This window comes from Microcaecilia unicolor, chromosome 1 (assembly GCF_901765095.1).
Source record: "Microcaecilia unicolor chromosome 1, aMicUni1.1, whole genome shotgun sequence".
Lineage (NCBI taxonomy): Eukaryota > Metazoa > Chordata > Amphibia > Gymnophiona > Siphonopidae > Microcaecilia > Microcaecilia unicolor.
In genome coordinates, this window is record NC_044031.1 from 670242118 (window position 1) to 670262285 (window position 20168).

The window sequence follows — 20168 nt, forward strand, 5'->3', positions numbered from 1 at the left end:
TCTTTGCACAGACAGCGTGACATCCCTTTTTCTTTGTCTGTTAGTTGATATAAAACTGAGCTTATTTTCAAAAGAGATAAACATCTCAAAAACAGCATAGCGGCATTAGGACATTTTTCTCTGATTTTCAATAGAAATCAAACAAAATAAAACATGGAAAAGAAAATAAGCTGATACCTTTTTTATTGGACATAACTTAATACATTTCTTGATTAGCTTTCGAAGGTTGCCCTTCTTCGTCAGATCGGAAATAAGCAAATGTGGTAGCAGATAGTAACTTCCAATTACCGCGAGGGTGGGCGGGACTCAATGTGAGAAGGCCCAATGACGACGTCGAAGACATTTTTAGTAGCAGGGAGGGCAGACACGAGGTGCTGCCTGTCCTTCTGGCGCTTCCAAATTCTTTTTTTAAAGCCAGTGAGGGTGGTGGGGACCGGAGAACAAAGCTAGTAGGTAGGTTGGGGGGGGGGGGGGACTCAGATGGGAGAAGGGTGTGTGGGGTGGGGGTTCTCAGGTGGGGGGAAGGGTGGGGAGGGGGTTCTCAAATGGGAAGGAGACTACTACTTAACATTTCTAAAGCTGAGGTGGGGAGGGGGTTCACGGATGGGAGAAGGGGGTGGGGAGGGGGTTCTTGGATGGTTAAAGGGGACGGGTGGGGAGGGGACTGGGGTTCTTGGATGGGAGAAGGGGACTGAGGAGGGAGTTCTCGGATGTGAGAAGGGGACGGGTGGGGAGGGGACTGGGGTTCTTGGATGGGAGAAGGGGACCAAGGTGGGGAGGGGGTTCACGGATGGGAGAAGGGGGTGGGGAGGGGGTTCTTGAATGGTTAAAGGGGACGGGTGGGGAGGGGACTGGTGTTCTTGGATGGGAGAAGGGGACTGGGGAGGGGGTTCTCGGATGGGAGAAGGGGGCAGGCACTGGGGTCTGAGAAGGGGCCATATGGGAAAATGGGAGCCATGCCTGGGGCTGGTGGGAAAATGGGGCATGCGTGGGTCAGGTGGGAGAATGGTTCTGAAAAGGGGGCCCTAATACAAGGCATGTGGATGAAGGGGGCTGGAACTGGGGGCTGAAAAGGAGGGTAGGTGGGATAAGGGGGCTAGTACTGGGACTGCAGGCTGAAAACAGGATAGGGAGAAGTGGCTGGGGGGCTGAAGCTCGGGACTGGTGGGAGAAAAGGGCTGGGGCTGAAATGGGGGACTGGTGGGATAGTGGGGCTGGAACTGGGGACTGAAAAAGGGGCGGAGAGAGGGGCAGATCCTGGATGGGGTAGCGAGAGGGAGGGCAAACCCTGGATGGATGGGAGAGGGAGGTCAAATTATGGATTGAAGGGGCAGAGAGAAAGGGCAGACAGTGGATGGCAGGGATAGAAAGGGCAGACAGTGAATGGATGGGGGAGAGAGAGAGAGAGGGCAGACAGGGGCAGATGGTGGATGGATCATGGAAGGGGCAGAGATAGAGGGCAGATGTGGATGGAAGGGGCAGGGAGAGAGGGCAGACATTGGATGGAGGGGACAGCATAGAGGGCAGACACTGGATGACAGATGCTGGATGGAAGGAAGACAGTGAAAAGAAGATGAGGAAAGCAGAAACCAGAGACAACAAACTGTAAATAAAATATATATTTTTATTTTTTTGCTTTAGGATATAGTATTGTAGCTGTGTTAGTAAATGTTTATAAATAGAACATGTAAATAAGGTAATCTTTTTATTGGACTAATTTTAATACATTTCAACTTAACTTTCAGAGAAGAAAACCCCCTTCCTCAGGTCCGGATAGGATACTGTAACAGTACTATACTGTATTGACCTGAGGAAGGAGATTTGGGCCTCTGGAAGCCAAATGTATTAGTCCAATAAAATGGTATTATTTTATTTTCTGTATTTGTTTTATTTCTATTTGTTAATTTGTAAAGTGGTGATTGGTATTTGTTAGTTTTTTCAAATTTACATCTGCTGTCTTTATATTTTGCACAGTACTAGGGGTCATTTTCTGTTTCTGTGGTGTTGAATTGTATGCTGAGTCTGGCATCTTGGGGGTTCAGTTTAATTTTTGTCTAAATAGAAAGTTTAAATATTACTACTTATTCTATAGTGGATTAGGGTGTATCTGTGTTTGTGAAAAAGACATGGCTTTCAGTTGGCATTGACTGTGCAGGATCGACAATCTGTACTATTCTGTCTGGTTTTATTTTACAATAGGTGAATTGATGTTCTAGTGCTCACTGTAGTGTTTAAGATGCTTTCCTTTTCCTTGTGTGACTAGTAGAAATGACTGCTTATGGTATGGTAGAATTGCTCAATAGGTCCTGAGTGTTTTGTATTCTCGGCATACCTAGTACTGGATTTTGGAGGGGGTGTTAAAAAATGACCGGGAGGGAGGGGGGCCTTGTAGCTGGGAGCCCTAGGGGGGGAAGCCCTGGAGCTGGGGGCCTTGGAGCTCAGAGGGAGCAGCCCGGGAGCTCGGAGGGAGGGGTAGCCGGCCCTGGAGCTAGGGTGGGGGTGGAGCTAGGTGGGGGCGGAGTTAGGTGGGGGCAGGGCTAGGGTGGGGCCCCATCAAATTGGTCTGCATAGGGCCCCGCACTTGCTAAGACCGGCCCTGGATGGACCGTTCAGGTCTTTATCTGCTATGTACTATGTTACTATGACCCCTCCCCCCATACATTCCATTGACTTGTTTTTGTATACTTTTCCTTTGTAAGTTTTTTTTTAATGGTCCTAAAAGATGATGATGCACTGAGCACAAAAACATCTAACAAATGGCCATTTTCAAAACAAAAGGTTGGACGTTTTTCTGGTTTGAAAATGGCCATGGTCACTGCTGGGTTTTTGGACATTTTTCGCAGAATAGCCAAGATTGGATATAGACATCATATCGAAAATGCCCTTCAGTATGTAGCAAGTCACATATAGGGTGATAATGGGGCAGTTTTCAAAAACAACCTGCCCGTGCAAAATCCTCAGGTACTTTGTACTCATGGACTTCATACAGATATTTGCAAGGAAAGCCCACATGTACTTTCCCTTAGAAAATTGCTCATGGGTACAGCTTGTTCACGGATTTTGGATTTGCTTTTCAGTGCAAGTACAAGCTGTTGGCTTTGATGCAGGAGTTCTGAGCATCGGCCCCTCAGTGAATTGAGTGCCACTCTAAACAGTGGTGAAAGGGAGCCTCCCTGAAGTATGCCTCACTGGATCTTGATGTCAAGAATGAAAAGCTGTCTTCATACTTCAGATGGAGTATGATTTGCCACATTCTTCATGGTGAACTTGATGAACTCAATAAATCCAGGGTGTATTTTGTGCATTTCAAGGCATTTTATTATTCAGGAATGTGGGATGCTATCAAAGGCTTTTTTTTATAGTCAATCAATGCAATACTGAGATTTCTGTTGGGTCCCAAGCACCAAAGTGAAGCATTTTGACCAGTGTTACATGAAAATCTATATTTTAAATTTATCTTTTGGAAGAAAATGCCAAATTAAAATATTAATTAATTCATGGGGCTCCCAGTTCAAGATCCAACATATTATATAAACCTCCACATATTATAGACTTTGGAAATTATAACCCATTCTTAAACATGCTCAAGTGTCCAGTACTTGCTGTTGGCAAAACTAATATTCTCCCATTCTCTCCCTTCAGAAAAGAGATTTTGCAAAGTGCAGCCCAGCCCTTAGCCTGTAATACAGGGCTTCCCAAACCTGTCCTGGGGATCCCACAGCCAGTTAGGTTTTCTAAATATCCAAAATAAATGTACATGAGATAAATTTGCATGCACTGGAGATCAGCATGCAAAGATAACTCATTAAAATTCATTGTAGATATTCTGAAAGGTCATGGGGTTCCCAGGACAGATTTGGAAGACCCTGATGTAATTTCTGAATGCACTATACAAGCAGACAAAGCTGTGAAGCAAGGCTGAGTCTCAGAATGGCTAAGGTTCAATTTTTAAATAGTAAGGAAGCACTTTTGCGAAAAGTCTTGCTTGCGTGTAGAAGAAAGCCTGTGTGTATTTAGGGCAAGAAGTTTAGCAGCTTCCAAACAGTCAGTTCGAAAGAGGTTCGAGCCACCCAGGTTAATTAGAGGACTATGCAGCCAAAAAGTTTCTCTTGGGTTTGTTTTGTGAAAAAAGGATTCTGAAAAGTAGATGAAGGTGAATCGCCACAATAATTCTGGTTTTAAAATCATTTATGATACTTATCATGACCTGTTTCATTCTCAAGACATTGATTAAGTTAAGTATTATTACAGCAACAATTATTAATCTGGTTTATATGTGATTACACTGTTTTATTCCTCTGTGATCTCTTCTAGTACTTGCACGTATATTCACAATATGACATTTTTGTATAATTCACAAGCAGACATTTCACAACTACAGGCAGGCGGTTAAGTGAATATGCCTGCCCTACTGGAAAATAGGTTTTAGACTCGTGCATTCCTCTAGCAATCCTCTCTTGAGGATGAGGATCCTGGGGATGAGCATTCACTTGCTGCTAGCAACAATCAGAAAAACAGGTGAATTAGCACAGATCTGAAAATTATAAGTGAAAATGCCAACATCAAAGTTTCATAAGAATAGCCATACTAGGTCAGACCAATGGTCCATCTAGCCCAGTACCTTGTTTTCAACAGTGGCCAATCCAGGTCACAAGTACCAAGAATTCCAAAAAGTATCCTGATTCCATGCTACCAATCTCAGGGCAAGCAGTGGCTTTCCCATATCTATTTCAATAGCAGACTATAGACCATACTACTGTCCCAAAGATCCACATCTCATGTTATTCAGACCCCATGCCTAACTCACAAGTACAAGCAGGCATGAAAGAACTGCTAGGCAAAATAGAGACTCATTCAAAGGGTACAGCTGTGTGATACAAGACAGAGAACTAAAAACTGAGTAGGATGCTATTGCATTTGGCGTGGAGGTAGGGGGAGGCTGAGAAATGACTATGCTTTTGGTGAAATGATTACAGAGAGGTACAAATAGTATTGGGTTACCCCATTGTCAAAAGAATGTGAGGACATCACTGGTTCAAAATAATTTTATTGGGAACTCAAAACCAGTCAAGTTCCCTGTTTAACCTCTTAGGGACAACACAGTCCAGAGTGAAGATGCAGTCAGTCTCTCTCTCTCTCTTTCTCTCAACAACAACAATATGGAATTAATATCACCACCCCGCACTTGTGGGGTTATCACTTCAAGGACACAAAAACATGAATCAGTAAAAGAATGTTGTGCTTGTAGTCAATGAGACACATATACAAACGAGCAGGGACCCCAAATCATATAAACCTAATCCAATCTAATATAACATAAATTGACATTTCTAACCCGCTTATTCCCTGTTGTGGTCTGAAGCTGCTTACAAACTAAAATTATTATGACAAATTTCCATCACATATTACAGTTAAATTCACAAAACGTAGGCAGTTGAGTTCACAATTACCTCAAATAGGTGTGTAACTGTGGACTCACGCTAGAATTTGCTAGAATTCACACTTAATGCCCATCATCCAGCCACCTAGCTTTAGACGATTACTACAAGAAAATTATCCCCATGTGCCTCCATGGTAACTGCACATCATTTACTCCTAAATCTAGTCACTGGGCACACAATATGCGTGCAATATTACCCTCTGTTAAAGGAAAAGAAGAGGCTTGTGACTTGCAGCATATAGGTGTCACCATGCTTCTACAGAGCAGAGGCACATGAATACTTGTACCAATGAAACAGAAGATTCCTTAGGACTACTACAACCATGGAAGAAGACATCATGCAATATCTCCTTCTAAGTGTACCACCTCTTGACCTCCAGTCTGATGAATCTCAAACCAGAGAGCCTGAAGTGTTTCAACAGATGAATTGCAAACGCCCCAATACCATACCACATCTGAGCTGGAAAAATAAAGCCATCCTAGGACTATTGAGACAATTCTATAATTTAGTGCCTTGACTTGGGCACTACAGTTGGGCTTGCTTAGCACCATTTCTGTAACGGCACTTAGGTGCGACCCTTTATGCCATGTCAAGGGAAGGTGGTCGTGCCTATGCGCGCTAAGTGATGCATGTAACTGATAGTATTCTATAATTTACGTGTTTCACTTAGTGCCACACACCCATGGCCCATCTACGCTCCTCCCATATTTACACCCACCGTGGAGTTGCATGCTATAGCACATAGGAGCTATTTTATAGAATAGCACCTATTGCACAAATGCTTGAAACTGCCAATCTTTAACGCACATAAGTGGTGCCTAGTTCTAGATGCAAACTCATAGAATTGCCTCAATTATGTCTGCTGGTCTGGGTAGGCATGTATTCTGTCATGCAAAATTGTCCAAGTTAATATTGCAGGCATTGTTAGAGAAAAAATATGAATCTCAGAGAAAAATATTCATAACCAGGTCTTGCCAAATAAAACAAGAAACAAAATTTCCCGACAGAATAAAAGGCAGGGACTTGCTATTGACACACTAATTAATGGTCTCCCACTAGCCTGACCTCCCTCCCCCTGGGTAAACGTGGCAGGATAGGAGGAAGCAAAAGCTGGTTGACCCAAGGAGGTTAGATTGAGGACAGGAGACAGTACTACTACTACTTAACATTTCTAGAGTGCTACTAGGGTTACGCAGCGCTGTACAAATTAACAATTAAGGACGGTCCCTGCTCAGAAGAGCTTACAAACAAGGCTATCTAGCCCATTATATGGGTTGAAGCCAGTAGGCGGAGCTTGCTGGCAGTAGGTGGAGTCACAAGTACACCCAAAACAATAGTAAATGCCATTGAAAGCAATAGTAAAAATTATTAGAAATAATGGACTGCCTATGCGTGGTCCATCTGTTAAAAGTCAAAGGCTGTTCTAGTTGGACAGAAACATGCTCAAACAACAGAATAATCAATTTATGTATCAACCTAATGATGATACCACTAGCCAAACTCCTAGCCAATCAAAACCTTAACCCCTACATATATGCTGATGATATCACGATCCACATCCCGTTCAAAAGTGATCTAAACGAAATAACCAACGAGATCAACCAAAGCCTCCAAATCATGCACTCCTGTGCATACTCATTCCAGTTAAAACTTAACGCAGAAAAAACTCAATGTCTAGTTCTCACTTCCCAATATAATACAAACAACTACCCCAACATAACCACACCATACTGCACACTTCCCATTTCAGAAAATCTGAAAATTCTTGGAGTCACTATTGACCGAAACCTCACACTTGACACCCATGTGAAGAATACAACGAAAAAAATGTTCTACTCGATGTGGAAACTCAAAAGAATAAAACCTTTTTTCCCAAGAAACATCTTCTGCACCCTTGTACAGTCACTAGTGATAAGTCACCTGGACTACTGCAACGCTCTGTACGCAGGTTGTAAAGAACAGACCATTAAAAAACTCCAAACAGCCCAGAACACCGCAGCCCGACTCATTTTTGGAAAAACTAAATACGAAAGTGCGAAGCCTCTAAGAGAGAAACTACACTGGCTCCCGCTCAAGGAATGAATTGAGTTCAAGATCTGCACAACCGTACACAAAATCATTCACGCAGACGCCCCACTCTACATGTTAAACCTAGTGGACTTAACGCCCAGAAACGCCAAAAGATCAGCCCGCAAATTCCTCCATTTGAACTTCCCCAGATGTAAAGGAATTAAATACAAATTCACCAGCTGTAAAGGAATTAAATAAAAACAGGCATATGCTACTACCTTTGTGTACAAAAGCACACAGATATGGAATGCACTACCTATGGCCCTGAAAACCATGGACAACTTAACCAGCTTTCGCAAATCTTTGAAGACACATCTCTTCAACAAAGCCTACAAAAGAAATCCTAATGAAACTAATCACTCCTAAACCACCCAAGTGCTTCAAAAACACCTCTCACATGACCTTACCTATCACCTTTCCATTTAAATCCTCATCTACCTTCAGCTTATTACCGACTGTATTTAAGATCATGTAATGACTATATCATAATAACACTCTGTAAGCCACATTGAGCCTGCAAAAAGGTGGGATAATGTGGGGGTACAAATGCAATAAATAAATAAAAGGTAAACTTCTACAAAACAGATGAAGATGTGATTCCAATGTGCCTTAATGAAAGGGGAGTTTAATTCTACTTCCATTTAATTTCAATATATTCTATCATCTTTATAACACCAAGGCAGATTACAACAACATTTAAGATGAACCCATCAGGAAACAGGGTACCCTCACTGAAATTTGGTCGTCTGTATTGTATAGTGTATTTATTTAGTTTTTAGTGTAGAAAAATGAGCACAAAATACAGAGTTTAAAATTGCTGTTTCTACCAGCTATAATAATTTTTTAAGCTGTTTTAGTGATATTCAACTGTTAATTCATGATATTTATATCTACATATGGGAAGCTTTGAAATAAATTAAAAAGCTGTCCAATAAGTAAAAATTAAAAAAACAAAAAACTTTTTTCCTCCACTGCCTATCCAACTGAAACAGCTTTAGACTTGTTACAGATGGACCAACAATAAAAAAAAAAAAAATGGACAATATGGATGCAGCAGCTCATAGGTTTGCTTGCTTTGTGTTGAGTGAATGGGGATGACGGCTGCGCTGGGAAGGGGAAACTTAGATTGTCCTAATTGGCTTCTTTTACAGTGGACTAGATAGGCGGCTCACTTCCACTCCTGTTTATTAAACTTCCTTGATCTATTCAATTTCTTGGGCTGACACTTCGCAGCACGTGACCGGAAGTTGCGTCGTGTTGTTTTTCCGGGTGCTCGGCGTGGAGATGCCGCTCGTGGTGCTCTGTGGGTTTCCCTGTAGCGGCAAGAGCCGCAGAGCCAAGGAGCTGAACGACTACCTAGTGGCGGGGTCCTCCGGTGGCAGAAAGGTGCACATAGTGGGCGATGAGGCGCTCGGGGTGCAGCGAAACGGAGTGTATGCAGGTACTGCGTGGCTCAACCCACCGCAGGGATATCCCGAGTGGCTGTTACAGTTCATCACTGTCCTGTAGTTTACTTTCTCTTTGATTTGAATTACTTCATAGCATTGCTTTGGCAACACATGGGCACATTTTGTCATGTAGGTAGATTTTTTTAATCTGAGACTTACCTACCCATAGTATTCACCAGCATCAGGACCAGGACCGGTGTAAGAGTATTAGGTGCCCTAGACAAACCTTAGGCCTTGCGCCTCTCCCAGTTAAACTTTAGGCACCTTACCCCCGTTCCCCCAACAATCATGAATACCTTAACACCATCCCTTCCAGAATAATTTAGGTAAATGAATTATTTGGAAACCTACTACCCTACCTGCTGATAAAAGTGCTTCCTGGTTTTTCTTTGAGCTGTGTGGCTGTCGGGACCTATTGCTTTTCTTTGGCTGCTCCCTCACGCCCGAAAGTCATGCCCTAGGCACTTGCCAAGTCCTGGCTGGTCGTTGGATCATCCTGAAGGGAGACAGATAACCTTTTTAACCAGAAAGCTAACTGCAAGGAAAAATAGCAATAGGAAGGGGTTGGAGGAGAAGTAGGGTTGATTGTTGTGGGCTCATCATGCTTCTGAGGTCTTTGTACTGTCATGCCACAGTAGTCCTGCCCATGATGTCTACAAGCATTCAGGGTGCTGGAGGACTTGGGAATGCTAACAGATCAGCAGTAGATCATGAGATACGTCACTGTATTGCCACCAAAACCACAACTATTTCCTTCCTCAAAAACTTAGAGACCCCCCCCCCCCCCCCATTTCCCTTGGAAACTCTCTTCTTTGGTGGGTGGGCTGCCCTTTCTGAATTGCCCTGAGCCTTAGGCACCCTCTCAGGCCAACTCTGTTGTCAGAGTTGTGATGACTGAGATGATTCCTACTGAGGGTATGATACAGAATGCTTGCATTAGAAGCGGTACACAGTTTCTAATGCAAGTGTAATGCCCAATGTTTGCTCACCAATGCAGTAAACAAATTATATACAAATAAGGCCTGCAGAGAGCTTGTGTGCTAATCAGGGAGAACACACTGCAAGTGTATGCACAAGTTTTGTGGTAAGGGCAGCTAGTGCTGTGCACATGACTGAGTAGAAAAATGTATTGGCACACATTGTGTATGTGTTGTACAGCTATTTGGTACTTAAAATGATTGCGATGCCAATATTTATTTGGATTTAGCGCATACCTTCTCAGTAGTAGTAACTGTTCAGGGTGAGTATTTATGCACAGAATAGTATTCCAGCACATCCACAGGTGCATGCTGGAACAGATTTTTTTTTTTCTACTCGGATCTGTGCATAGCTATAGCTGCCCTTGAAGCAGAAGTGTTGCTTCCTTTGTTCTTTCTTTTTTTTTTTTTAACCCTTGCTTTTCATGGAGGCCACAAAAAAGTTGGTGGGGCCTGTATGCTCACAGGAAAAAGAATAGGTATTGAATCCTAAGAGACACTACTGCAGAAGAATGCGCTAACCCTTCCATGCCTCCTCAGACTTGGGGTTAAAGCCCTGGTGTTGTGCTTAGCCTTTCTACATTGGGATGGAATAACTGATAAGCTCACTACCACTGACTTTAATATGCTGTGTGCTGGTGTCTAATGCAGGACTTTTCACAGGTTTAGTTTCTGCAAAAAAACCTTTTCTGAATTGTGCACCCAAAAAAATCTTTCACAGACATCATGCTACCCCTGTTCTAATGTCTGCTGATTTTTGCTGCACTGGCCCTTCAGAACATTTAACCGGTTGGCGCACAATGAGGAAACCCTTCTGTCTGGAACACTAACCGCTAGGGAGCACCATGAAATAGGCATGATCTCTCATGGGAGTACCTGGAGTTGACAGCAGGGCACCACTTCTGCCTGTAGCCTGCATCATTAGTGGAATGCTTAGCTGAAATTATCAGTCCTCATCTAAAAATAGCACTCGCCACTTATAGCTACCTAAACAGGAGCTCTCTCCTGTCATAAATGATAATCAGAAACAGAGCCAACTGTACCCTGAGTTCGTGTCACCTAAAATGGACAGAACAGACACACCAGTACTAAGGTCTCTTTATTTATTTAAGGCTGCATTGTGATTAATCAAGGTATTAAAGGTATGTTGTTTATTTCCTTCCCTCACCCACCCCCCACTGCAGCTCCTTGTGACTGGGCAAGTCAGTTAACTCTCCATTGCCCAGAGTCGCAAGGAGCTGCGGAGGGGGGGGAATTAATAACATACCTTTAATAGCATGATTAATCACGATTACAAATTTTAATCAAAATGCAGCCCTAAAAAATTAGAGAATGAAAGATAAGAAATACAAATTGAAAAATTACAAATTAAATAATTTAAAACAGCATTCAGAATAGCTATAAACAGTCGTACAGTTTTCACAGCCTACTTCAGAAAAGCAAGCCAGCCTAATTTAAACATCTCAAGTAGTTTGGATGTGTTAAGCAAAGTGATCATGCTGGGTAACCAACAATGTCCAGTTCCAAACTTGGTGACCCTAGGCCAGGAGACCAAACACCCAGGATATGCTTTTCAACACCCAGAAGGGCTTTTTTGACTTCCCTGAATTGTTCAGGGAAAGGTTATTGCAAGACACTTTTTGACTTGCTGCACCACTGAGGGTGATCTTGTGTCGTGTTTGAACTAAGCACTTAAGCCTTGTTGAAGCATTTCACGCAGAACATTGACTTTGCTCTATGGCACAGTTTCACCTTTGGCAGCCTTCAACAAGGCGTAAGTACAAAGAGCCTTTATTGGTTTTCTGTTCTAACAGTAGACAGTTGGACGCAATACGCTTATAGACTCCTGAAGCAGGCGGAAATGTTGAAATACGGTGCCTTGTTGAGTCTTAGAGGTTTCTTTTTTTTTTTTAATTGTAGTAAACGTTCTACTAGACTGATTGGACTTCTTCTCTATTGATTTTTTTTGGTTTTGCAGTGTCATTAGGCATCATACTCCAGCTTTCATATATAATATAGATGGCATTGTTTTGGTGCTGGAAGAGATATCCAGAGCCCTAAACATTTTGAAGCCATGTGAGATTTAACCTCAGATCTGATAAGGGAACCTATTTAGTCTCAAAAGCTTATGTACTAATGCATTTTCTGATGGTTCTTGTGTTGGATCAATAATATATTACACTCTTAAGACTCTGCTATGCAAGAGACAGCAAGGTACAGTAGTTTTTGGGGCCCTTTTACTAAAGGACATTAAGTCCTTAATGTTAATAGACTACCGCAGAACACATTTTGCAGTATTTTGCCTGTTTGCACACAGTAACCCCGCATGTTACCTATGTTTAAAAATATTTTTAGGTGGGGCCGTGTCATAGACAGAGTGGACATTGCCACATTATCTGGCTAGCATGTTAGGAGTAGTGCGCGCTAACTGGGTTAGCAAGAACCTGCTAAATAGGAGGGCATAAGTGCTTCAGCATTAATTTTTTTTACAGGAATGGTGCATGACCTGCAAAACAAAACAAACAAAGAAAAAGTTCAGCAAAAATGCGTTAAATCTGTGAGAAAGTCCCGTGTTAGAGCACGTTAAGCCCAGATTTATCACACTTTAGTAAAAGGGCCCTTTTGTGATGTTAAAAGCATGAAGGATGTCTCGGAAGTTGAGTGATTATTGGACAAAATTAACTAGAGTGATACAACTCACGTGACAAATATGGTAATATCAAAACTGTTACACGAATACAATACCTACAGTAATGGTTCATGTGATGTAGTAACGTAGTATATGATGGCAGATAAAGACCTGCATGGACCATCCAAGGAGCTGTAGTACTATTTTAAAAAGTGTAGTTTGCCTTATAGTTAAGTTAAACTCTAGCATGGACTGTTTACATATGTTCTAAATGAAGTACTTAATATATGGCATCTGATTTTATTTGATTTATCTTATTCAAAAATGTATATTCCTCACAATCTACTATACTTGGTGGATTACTGTAAACATGCACAGAACAAAAGAATAGGCATACTGGGTCAGACCAGTGGACCATCTAGCCCAGTATCCTGCTTCCAATGGTGGCCAATCCAGGTCATAAGTACCTGACAGAAACCCAAATAGTAGCAAGATTCCATGCTACCAATCCCAGGGCAAGCAGAGGCTTCCCTGATGTCTATCTCAATAGCAGACTATGGACTTTTCCTCCAGGAACTTGTCCACACCTTTTTCTAAACCCAGATATGCTAACTCCTATAGCAATATAAATAACCAAACACTAACATCGTGCATAACTAGAGAAAAAGTAGTCATTAACAATTTAAAATTTTAGTGTATCTCCATTTTTTTCAGAAACATGATAGCATGCAAGCCTCAGATAAGTGCTATACAATAAATTTTTAAATAAATAGAGAGTCATGAAAAATCAATATAAAAATAAAAAATAAGAAATAGATAATTATTGAAGAGGAGAATTAAAGCAATATAAATGCTGAAGGTTTTTTGGGAGCCGATAAGTTCTGTGAGTCTTAAAGTGAAAAGTGTAAACAAAGTTGGATTGCATTTATACAGAGCCTTTTTACTCCAGAGCAAGTTGCTATTTTCTCTTTCATTAAGATGAAAGTTACATAAGAAAAATGTGATCTGGTTTCCACAGTGTTGTCACCACATTGATATATTGAAAGTGCTTCTTTTTTTGACAAGTGGTTAAGTTTTGTATGATTAGACGTGATCTTTTTTTTTATAACTGCATAAAATTCACATCTAGGTTCTCAGATGATTGAATAATTTTAGTTAGCTTTTTTGTGTGTGCGTGTGTGAGCCAGAAACCTGAACATTTCATATTGCTAGGTTCACTGAAAACATTTTAGGCAGTAGTTGAAGGCGAGTTGTATGCCAACTTGAGCGCTTTTGTGAAAGACGAGTGATAAAGTCTCAAAATATAAGACATAGAGGCGTATTTTCAAAGCACTTAGACTTACAAAGTGCCATAAGTTACTATGGAACTTTGTAAGTCTAAGTGCTTTGAAAATGAGCCCCTTAGATTGTAAATGAGACCATGGGGAGATGGATGTGTTAGCTCCATTGAGTAGCCTATATTTGAAGATTCTCAGGATTTTGTTTCTGAATTGACAACCTTGTTGGTCACATTTCTGTCCAAGAAAAAATAGTTTCAGTTTTTAAAGCTTGTTTTTAGAATTGGAATCTTCCATTTTGTGGAATGAAATTGGAGGTTTTTCTGGATATTATGTAAGCAACGCAAGCTAAGGTCTTTTTGTTTTTGAAGCTGCATGTGAAACCATTGGGGGCTTCTTTTTTTTATCTGAAATTCCCTTGTAAATGTGTAGCGTCACTTAAAGGGCATCAGTATATTTTTGGAGATCCAGTGCAGTTAGAATAATTTCTTACTGGGAAATCAGAGATGGTTAAGGAGTTTTGATATGATTACCAGCCAGGTTGCAGGATGAAGAAAGGAAATGTTTCTCCTTCGATTATTTTTTTGTTTTCATTAGCTTTGTTGTAAGTTCTCCGTTGTATGGACTGGTGGTGTTTTCATAGATTATGTATGGTTATTAGTATTTGTTTACATTGTTATGATGCTTTTGTGAAAATAGGCTAATGCATAAAGGCTTTTCGTTGTAGTTTGCCTGCTATCACATGTTAAGCTGCATGTTAGTTAATTTTTTAGAATTTTCTATCTGTGGCATGGGTGGGAGTGGGCATTGGAAGTGTTAGCCAGCGAGCATATTATACTTGGTACTTGCTAACTGGCTAGCACATTGTTAATGCGGGAGCACTTGGCGCCTCCTAAATAGCACGTTAACTCTCTGCAGGTACTGCACACTAATGATAACATTAACATCTGAGCTGCAATAAAAAATAGAAGCAATGCACCCAAAAGATGCCGTGTTAAATGGAAGCTGAGCATGCAATAAAATCCTGCTGTCACAAAACGCCTAGCACCCACCTGGGGTTAACCTTGCGACCACCTGGAGGGTCTGTCTCCAGCACTGTTCAGGCCTCCCTGCACCTGGGCATGTGCTCTACACTAGCAACTTCTCTCACCGACTGGGTCCTGCTTGCCTTTGGGTGAGTCTCCCACTCTCAAGTTATTCCCTGTTGATTTCTAAGGACACTGGAGCCACACTTTCAGGGGTCCCACAGTTCCTAGAAAGCATCCACAGATCCAGAACAAAACAGCTAATAAACTAATGGATTTATTATCAGAAAAGTAGAACAGTGAACGATATAAAACATGTGGAAAAACAACAAGCAATAACAGGTAACTCAATAAGGATCACTATTAAAGCTATCTAAACACTTTGTTACTACCTGGGTAGCACCTGGGGAGTTTCAGGAAAATAACTGCTCACATGTCTTGAACAGAGTCTCAGGGCAGAGATTCTTACCCTCTGCTCTCCCTATCTGAGACTGGGGAAAATCCAGTACCTCTTGGCTGGATTTTGAACTCCAGGACAAATCGGAGCCCAGAGCACCAGCTTTGAAAGTATCTGGCCAATGGCACTGCAGGTTACTTTCCCACTGGGCTAAAACTGAAAAAGAAAACAGTCATCTCTGCAATAGCTGTAAAACAGAGAACAAACACCACCTGCTGGCCAAACAAGAGAAATACACTGCATGAAAACATTGATTTATTTATTTTATTTTATTTTATTTTTGTTATTTTTGTACCCCGCACTTTCCCACTCATGGCAGGCTCAATGCGGCTACAGTTCACAGGCTTGAAAACTCCCTGTTTCGCCACACATTAAGCCCAAATTCTAGCGCACTTTAGTATAGTATAAGGGCTCCTTAATTAAAAAAAAAACACAAAACTTTGGGATGGGGATTATCCGGATAGCCACCATAAGGAGAGAAGTTGGATGCTCATGTGATTACAAAATGAGGTTTTAAGGAAATGCTTATGAACAGTCCAAGCTGAATGAATCAGAGAAACTGAAACAAATCTCTGTAAACCTGGAAGATGTGATAAGGTAATTTGACAAATTGAAGAGTAGCAAATTGCTTGGATCGGATGATATACATCCCACTGGAAGATTGGAGAGTGTCTAATGTAACGCTATCTGAGGAACTTGGAGGTGTTCTGGCGTCTCCGCTGTCTGACCTCTTCAGTGCCTCCTTAGAGCCCTGGAAGACTAGAGAAGAGCAGATGTGGGGGGTGGGAGGAAGGACAGCAGGAAAGAAAGATGGGACAGCAAGATGATGGGGATGTCAGGCTACAAGGGTGGAGGAACGAGAAGGCGAGCAGATGCTGAGCTACAAGTATAGAGGCTGAAATGCTTCTGTGTATGAAAGAAGAGCGGAACTTGGGGGTGTTTGTATCTGAAGACCTTAAAGTGGCCAAGCAAGTAGAAAAGGTGATTGTCAAAGCCAGAAGCATGCTTGGGTGCATAAGGAGAAGGGATGACCAGTAGGAAGAAAGAGATGATAGTGCCCTTGTATAAGTCTCTGGTGAGGCCTCATTTGGAGTACTGCGTGCAATTCTGGAGATCACACCTACAGAAAGATATAAACAGGATGGAGTCAGTCCAGAGAGCAGCTACCAAATTGGTAAACAGTCTCTGTTGTAAAACATTTAGGGACAGGCTTATGGACCACAACATGTATATGGTGGGGGAGAGGGGAATATGATAAGAGACGTTACCTCAGTGGCGTTAATGTACAGGAGGTGAGCCTTTATTCAAATTATGGAAAACTCTGGAATGAGAGGGCATAAGTTGAAGTTAAGAGGAAATAGGCTAAGGAGGAATCTGAGAAAATACTATTCAAGGAAAGGGTGGTGGATGCGTGGAATGGCCTCCCAGTGGATGTTGTGGAGATGAGGACTGTGTCGGAATTTATGAAACATGGGGCAGAAAAAGGAGGTGGTGTGATTAATGAGGAAGGGCAGACTGGATGGGCCATTTGGCCCTTACCTGTCGTCATGATTCTGTTTCTAAAAAGGGTTCCAGAGGTGTGCAGCAGTGGCTAAGAAAGCAAATAGAATGTTAGGAATTATTAGGAAAGGAATGGAAAACAAAAATTAAAATGTTATAAAGCCTTTGTATCACTCCATGGTGTGACCGCGCCTTGAATACTGTGTGCAATTCTAATTACCACATCTCAAAAAAGATATAGCAGAATTAGAAAAGGTACAGAGAAAGGCGTTGAAAATGATAAAGGGGATGGAATGGCTTCCCTATGAGGAAAGGATGAATCAGCTAGGGTTCTTCAGCTTGGAGAAGAGATGGCTGAGGGGAGATATGATAGAGGTCTATAAAATACTGAGTGGAGTGGAACAGGTAGACGTGAATCGATTGTTTACTCTTTCCAAAAACACTGGGACTAGGGGGCACACAATGAGGATACTAAATAGTGAATTTAAAACAAACCACAGAAAATATTTCTTCATTCTTTGTGTAACTAAACTCTGGAATTCATTGCCAGAGAATATGGTAAAAGCAGATAACTGCCTGAAAGAAAATTTCTATAAGTCATTATTAGGATGGGTTTGGGAAAATCTACTGCTTATTTCTAGGATAAGCAGCATAAAATCTGTTTGCTCTTTTAGGATCTTGCCAGGTACTTGTGACCTGCAAGGGCCATTGTTGGAAACAGGATGCTGGGCTTGATGGACCTTTGGTCTGTCCCAGTATGGCAACACTTATGTTCTTATTTAAATCAAAACTAACATGAAAGTACGTAAACGGTGGAAAATTAAACTGTTAAAGTAAAACTTTGACAACTTTTTTGATAGTGTTGGTGTTAGAATCTGTTTTCCAGTGAATTTCCAGTTTTTCTAAACCTTCCTCAGAGGCTCGTAGACATTGGGAGCGTTTTCATGAGTTGCAACGAGTTACCGATTATAAACCAGCCATTATGGGGCAAGTCAGAGTGGGAAAGATGCCAGTTTGTCATGGTAGTGGAATAAAACTGATGAATAAAAGATGAGTTAGTTTAGCCAAGTGTTTAAAGCAAATTAGCTGTGACTAGTGCCACCGGTTCATTAAAGATTTACAACGCCTGTCACGTTCGAGTTTACCTTCTGATTGTTTCCCAGAACTGTGGTATTGTTGGACAGGCCCATGCAGTGTGGTCCAAAATCGCCCACTCTTCCCCAGTGTCTACAGAAGCACATGGAATTAACCTTATTAACCTTATGCAACTGAAACAGTGGAATAGAAGTGTGGCGTGATTTTGTATTGCATATCGTAGGTTGTTAATAGTGTGTCTCATTGAGTAAGGAAGAAATTGAAAAAGAACCCATCTGCTCTCTATTAAGTTTCTTTTCCTCTTCACAGATTACAGCATTCAGTCCTGATACCTATTTGTCTTCATGTAGCTTCCTTTGGAGCCCATGCAACTGTTTTTTTTTTAAATGAAATTACTATAGCAAAGCCCCTTTGTAGCAAAGTGTTACTTGTTTCTCGGTTATATCTTAATTTCTGCTGAGAGTTTCAGTTAGGGGAAAGGGATTGGGACCTGGTATACCGGCTTTCTGTGGTTTTTGCAACTACATTCAAAGCGGTTTACATAGTATATACATGTGCTTATTTGTACCTGGGGCAACGGAGAGTTAAGTGACTTGCCCAGAGTCACAAGGAGCTACAGTGGGAGTCGAACCCAGTTCCCCAGGATCAAAGTCCGCTGCACTAACCACTAGGCTACTCCTGCTTATTATTGAACAGGTATCTGCTATAGATTGTGGGATTTTTTTTTTATTACTGCCTCCTAATTGGAGAGCTGACATCCACACTTTCTAAATAGAATTTTTAAAAAAACAAGTCAGCAGGTCATCAGCTCACATCAACACCACCTAAATATAGAACATTTCAACAACACACTGTGATCGGTTGCCTACAGTTAACTATAAAATGTACATGGAACCATTTTAAGTTTAAGGTTAGTTGTTAATGTTGCATCCAAAACCAAGTATGAAAAGACTCTTTGAGGTTCAGAATCGATGTCAAAATAGAAAATAAACTCTAGCCCAGGTTAATAGTCACTGTTTAAAAAAAAAAAAACACAACAGATTCCCACCCAAAACCTTGCCTTTTGTTTTACCAGGTGGCCTACACTGGGTGTAATTAATTATGAAGTTTGGTCACAGCTGGAATTAAAATTGACTATTTACAGAACCCCTTTTATTGTCCTGAACTACCAGTTTCTTTTCCATATGTTCTTACTGAGTAAAATGGGGAAAGTACAGTCTAAACTGGGTGTTAATCACTTTTATTTCTTCCTATTTGTATTCTAATAGAAATATATTCCATTTTCCTTGCATATCAAATCAGCCACTCTCTTGGCAATGTGTGGCTTTGGAAACAAACCCTTATGCAAGGTTTGAAATGTTCCAGCGGGATTTAATTTACCAGGGAATTAATGGACTCGCCATGTACTCCCACCACCACCTCCCACGGTAATCAGCTTTTGAAGTATATGGTGTGTGTATTTCTTCCGCATAAAAAGAGTATCCTTCACCCTACCCCATCCCATGCAGCTAGCTCTCTCCTCCTTCATTTTTTACCTTACACAAGTCCAGTTTTACTCCTCCTATCCAGTCACTTCTTCCTCTTCTCCCCTTTACCTCATTTTTTTCATCTTCCTGTAATCCTCTTCTCTCCTATTTTTCTCTACTCTTTCCCCTATCATTCTCCTGTTTTCTCCCCTCTCCTTTATCCCTACTCCTGATTTTTCTATGCCGCAGATAGGGTCAAATATTCCATTTCCTTCTCCTGGTTCCTGATCAGAGCCAAAGACACTTCTTTTACAGTGTTTGCCAAAAAAGTCTACTCACTCCTCGCCCCTATGAATGTTGCCAAAGAACATGAATTTGGGCTGACAGTCTATAAGGGTTTGCAAAGATGAGATGCATTCTGAAAGGGTAGGGCCTAAGGCAAGAGAGGGAAGGGAATGAAATTTGTATACTGTATGGACAGTGACTGTTGGTAAAGGATGGCACTGATGGTCCTCTTAAAGAGATCTTAGTTCATCTATGTGATCACTAAAATTCAGTCTAATCTAGTCTGACTTTTTGTATACTGAAATTAGCCAAAAACACTAGATGTCTTTATTTTCTACTTCTTGGAATGAGTTACAGGAAGAGTGGAGTTTTTCCCATTTGGGTCTGCCTCTTCCAGTGACCTGGCCTGACCACAGTCTGTGACAAAATGGTAGGTTTGAAGGGCCATTAGGAAAAACGAGGTGATGATGCCCCTGTATAAGACTCCGGCACTGCAGA

General features: G+C 41.5%; 1 protein-coding gene across 1 annotated transcript in view; it reads left to right on the top strand.

Moving 5' to 3' along the window:
- The first annotated feature begins 8752 nt into the window (after positions 1–8752).
- The window catches only part of KTI12 (KTI12 chromatin associated homolog), a 101893-nt gene continuing 90477 nt past the window's right edge, over positions 8753–20168 (top strand). Inside the window, exon 1 of the mRNA XM_030187248.1 lies at positions 8753–8952. Within this exon, the coding sequence (XP_030043108.1) occupies positions 8796–8952 (157 nt within the window). The 5' untranslated portion in view covers positions 8753–8795. The remainder of the gene's footprint in view (positions 8953–20168) is intronic.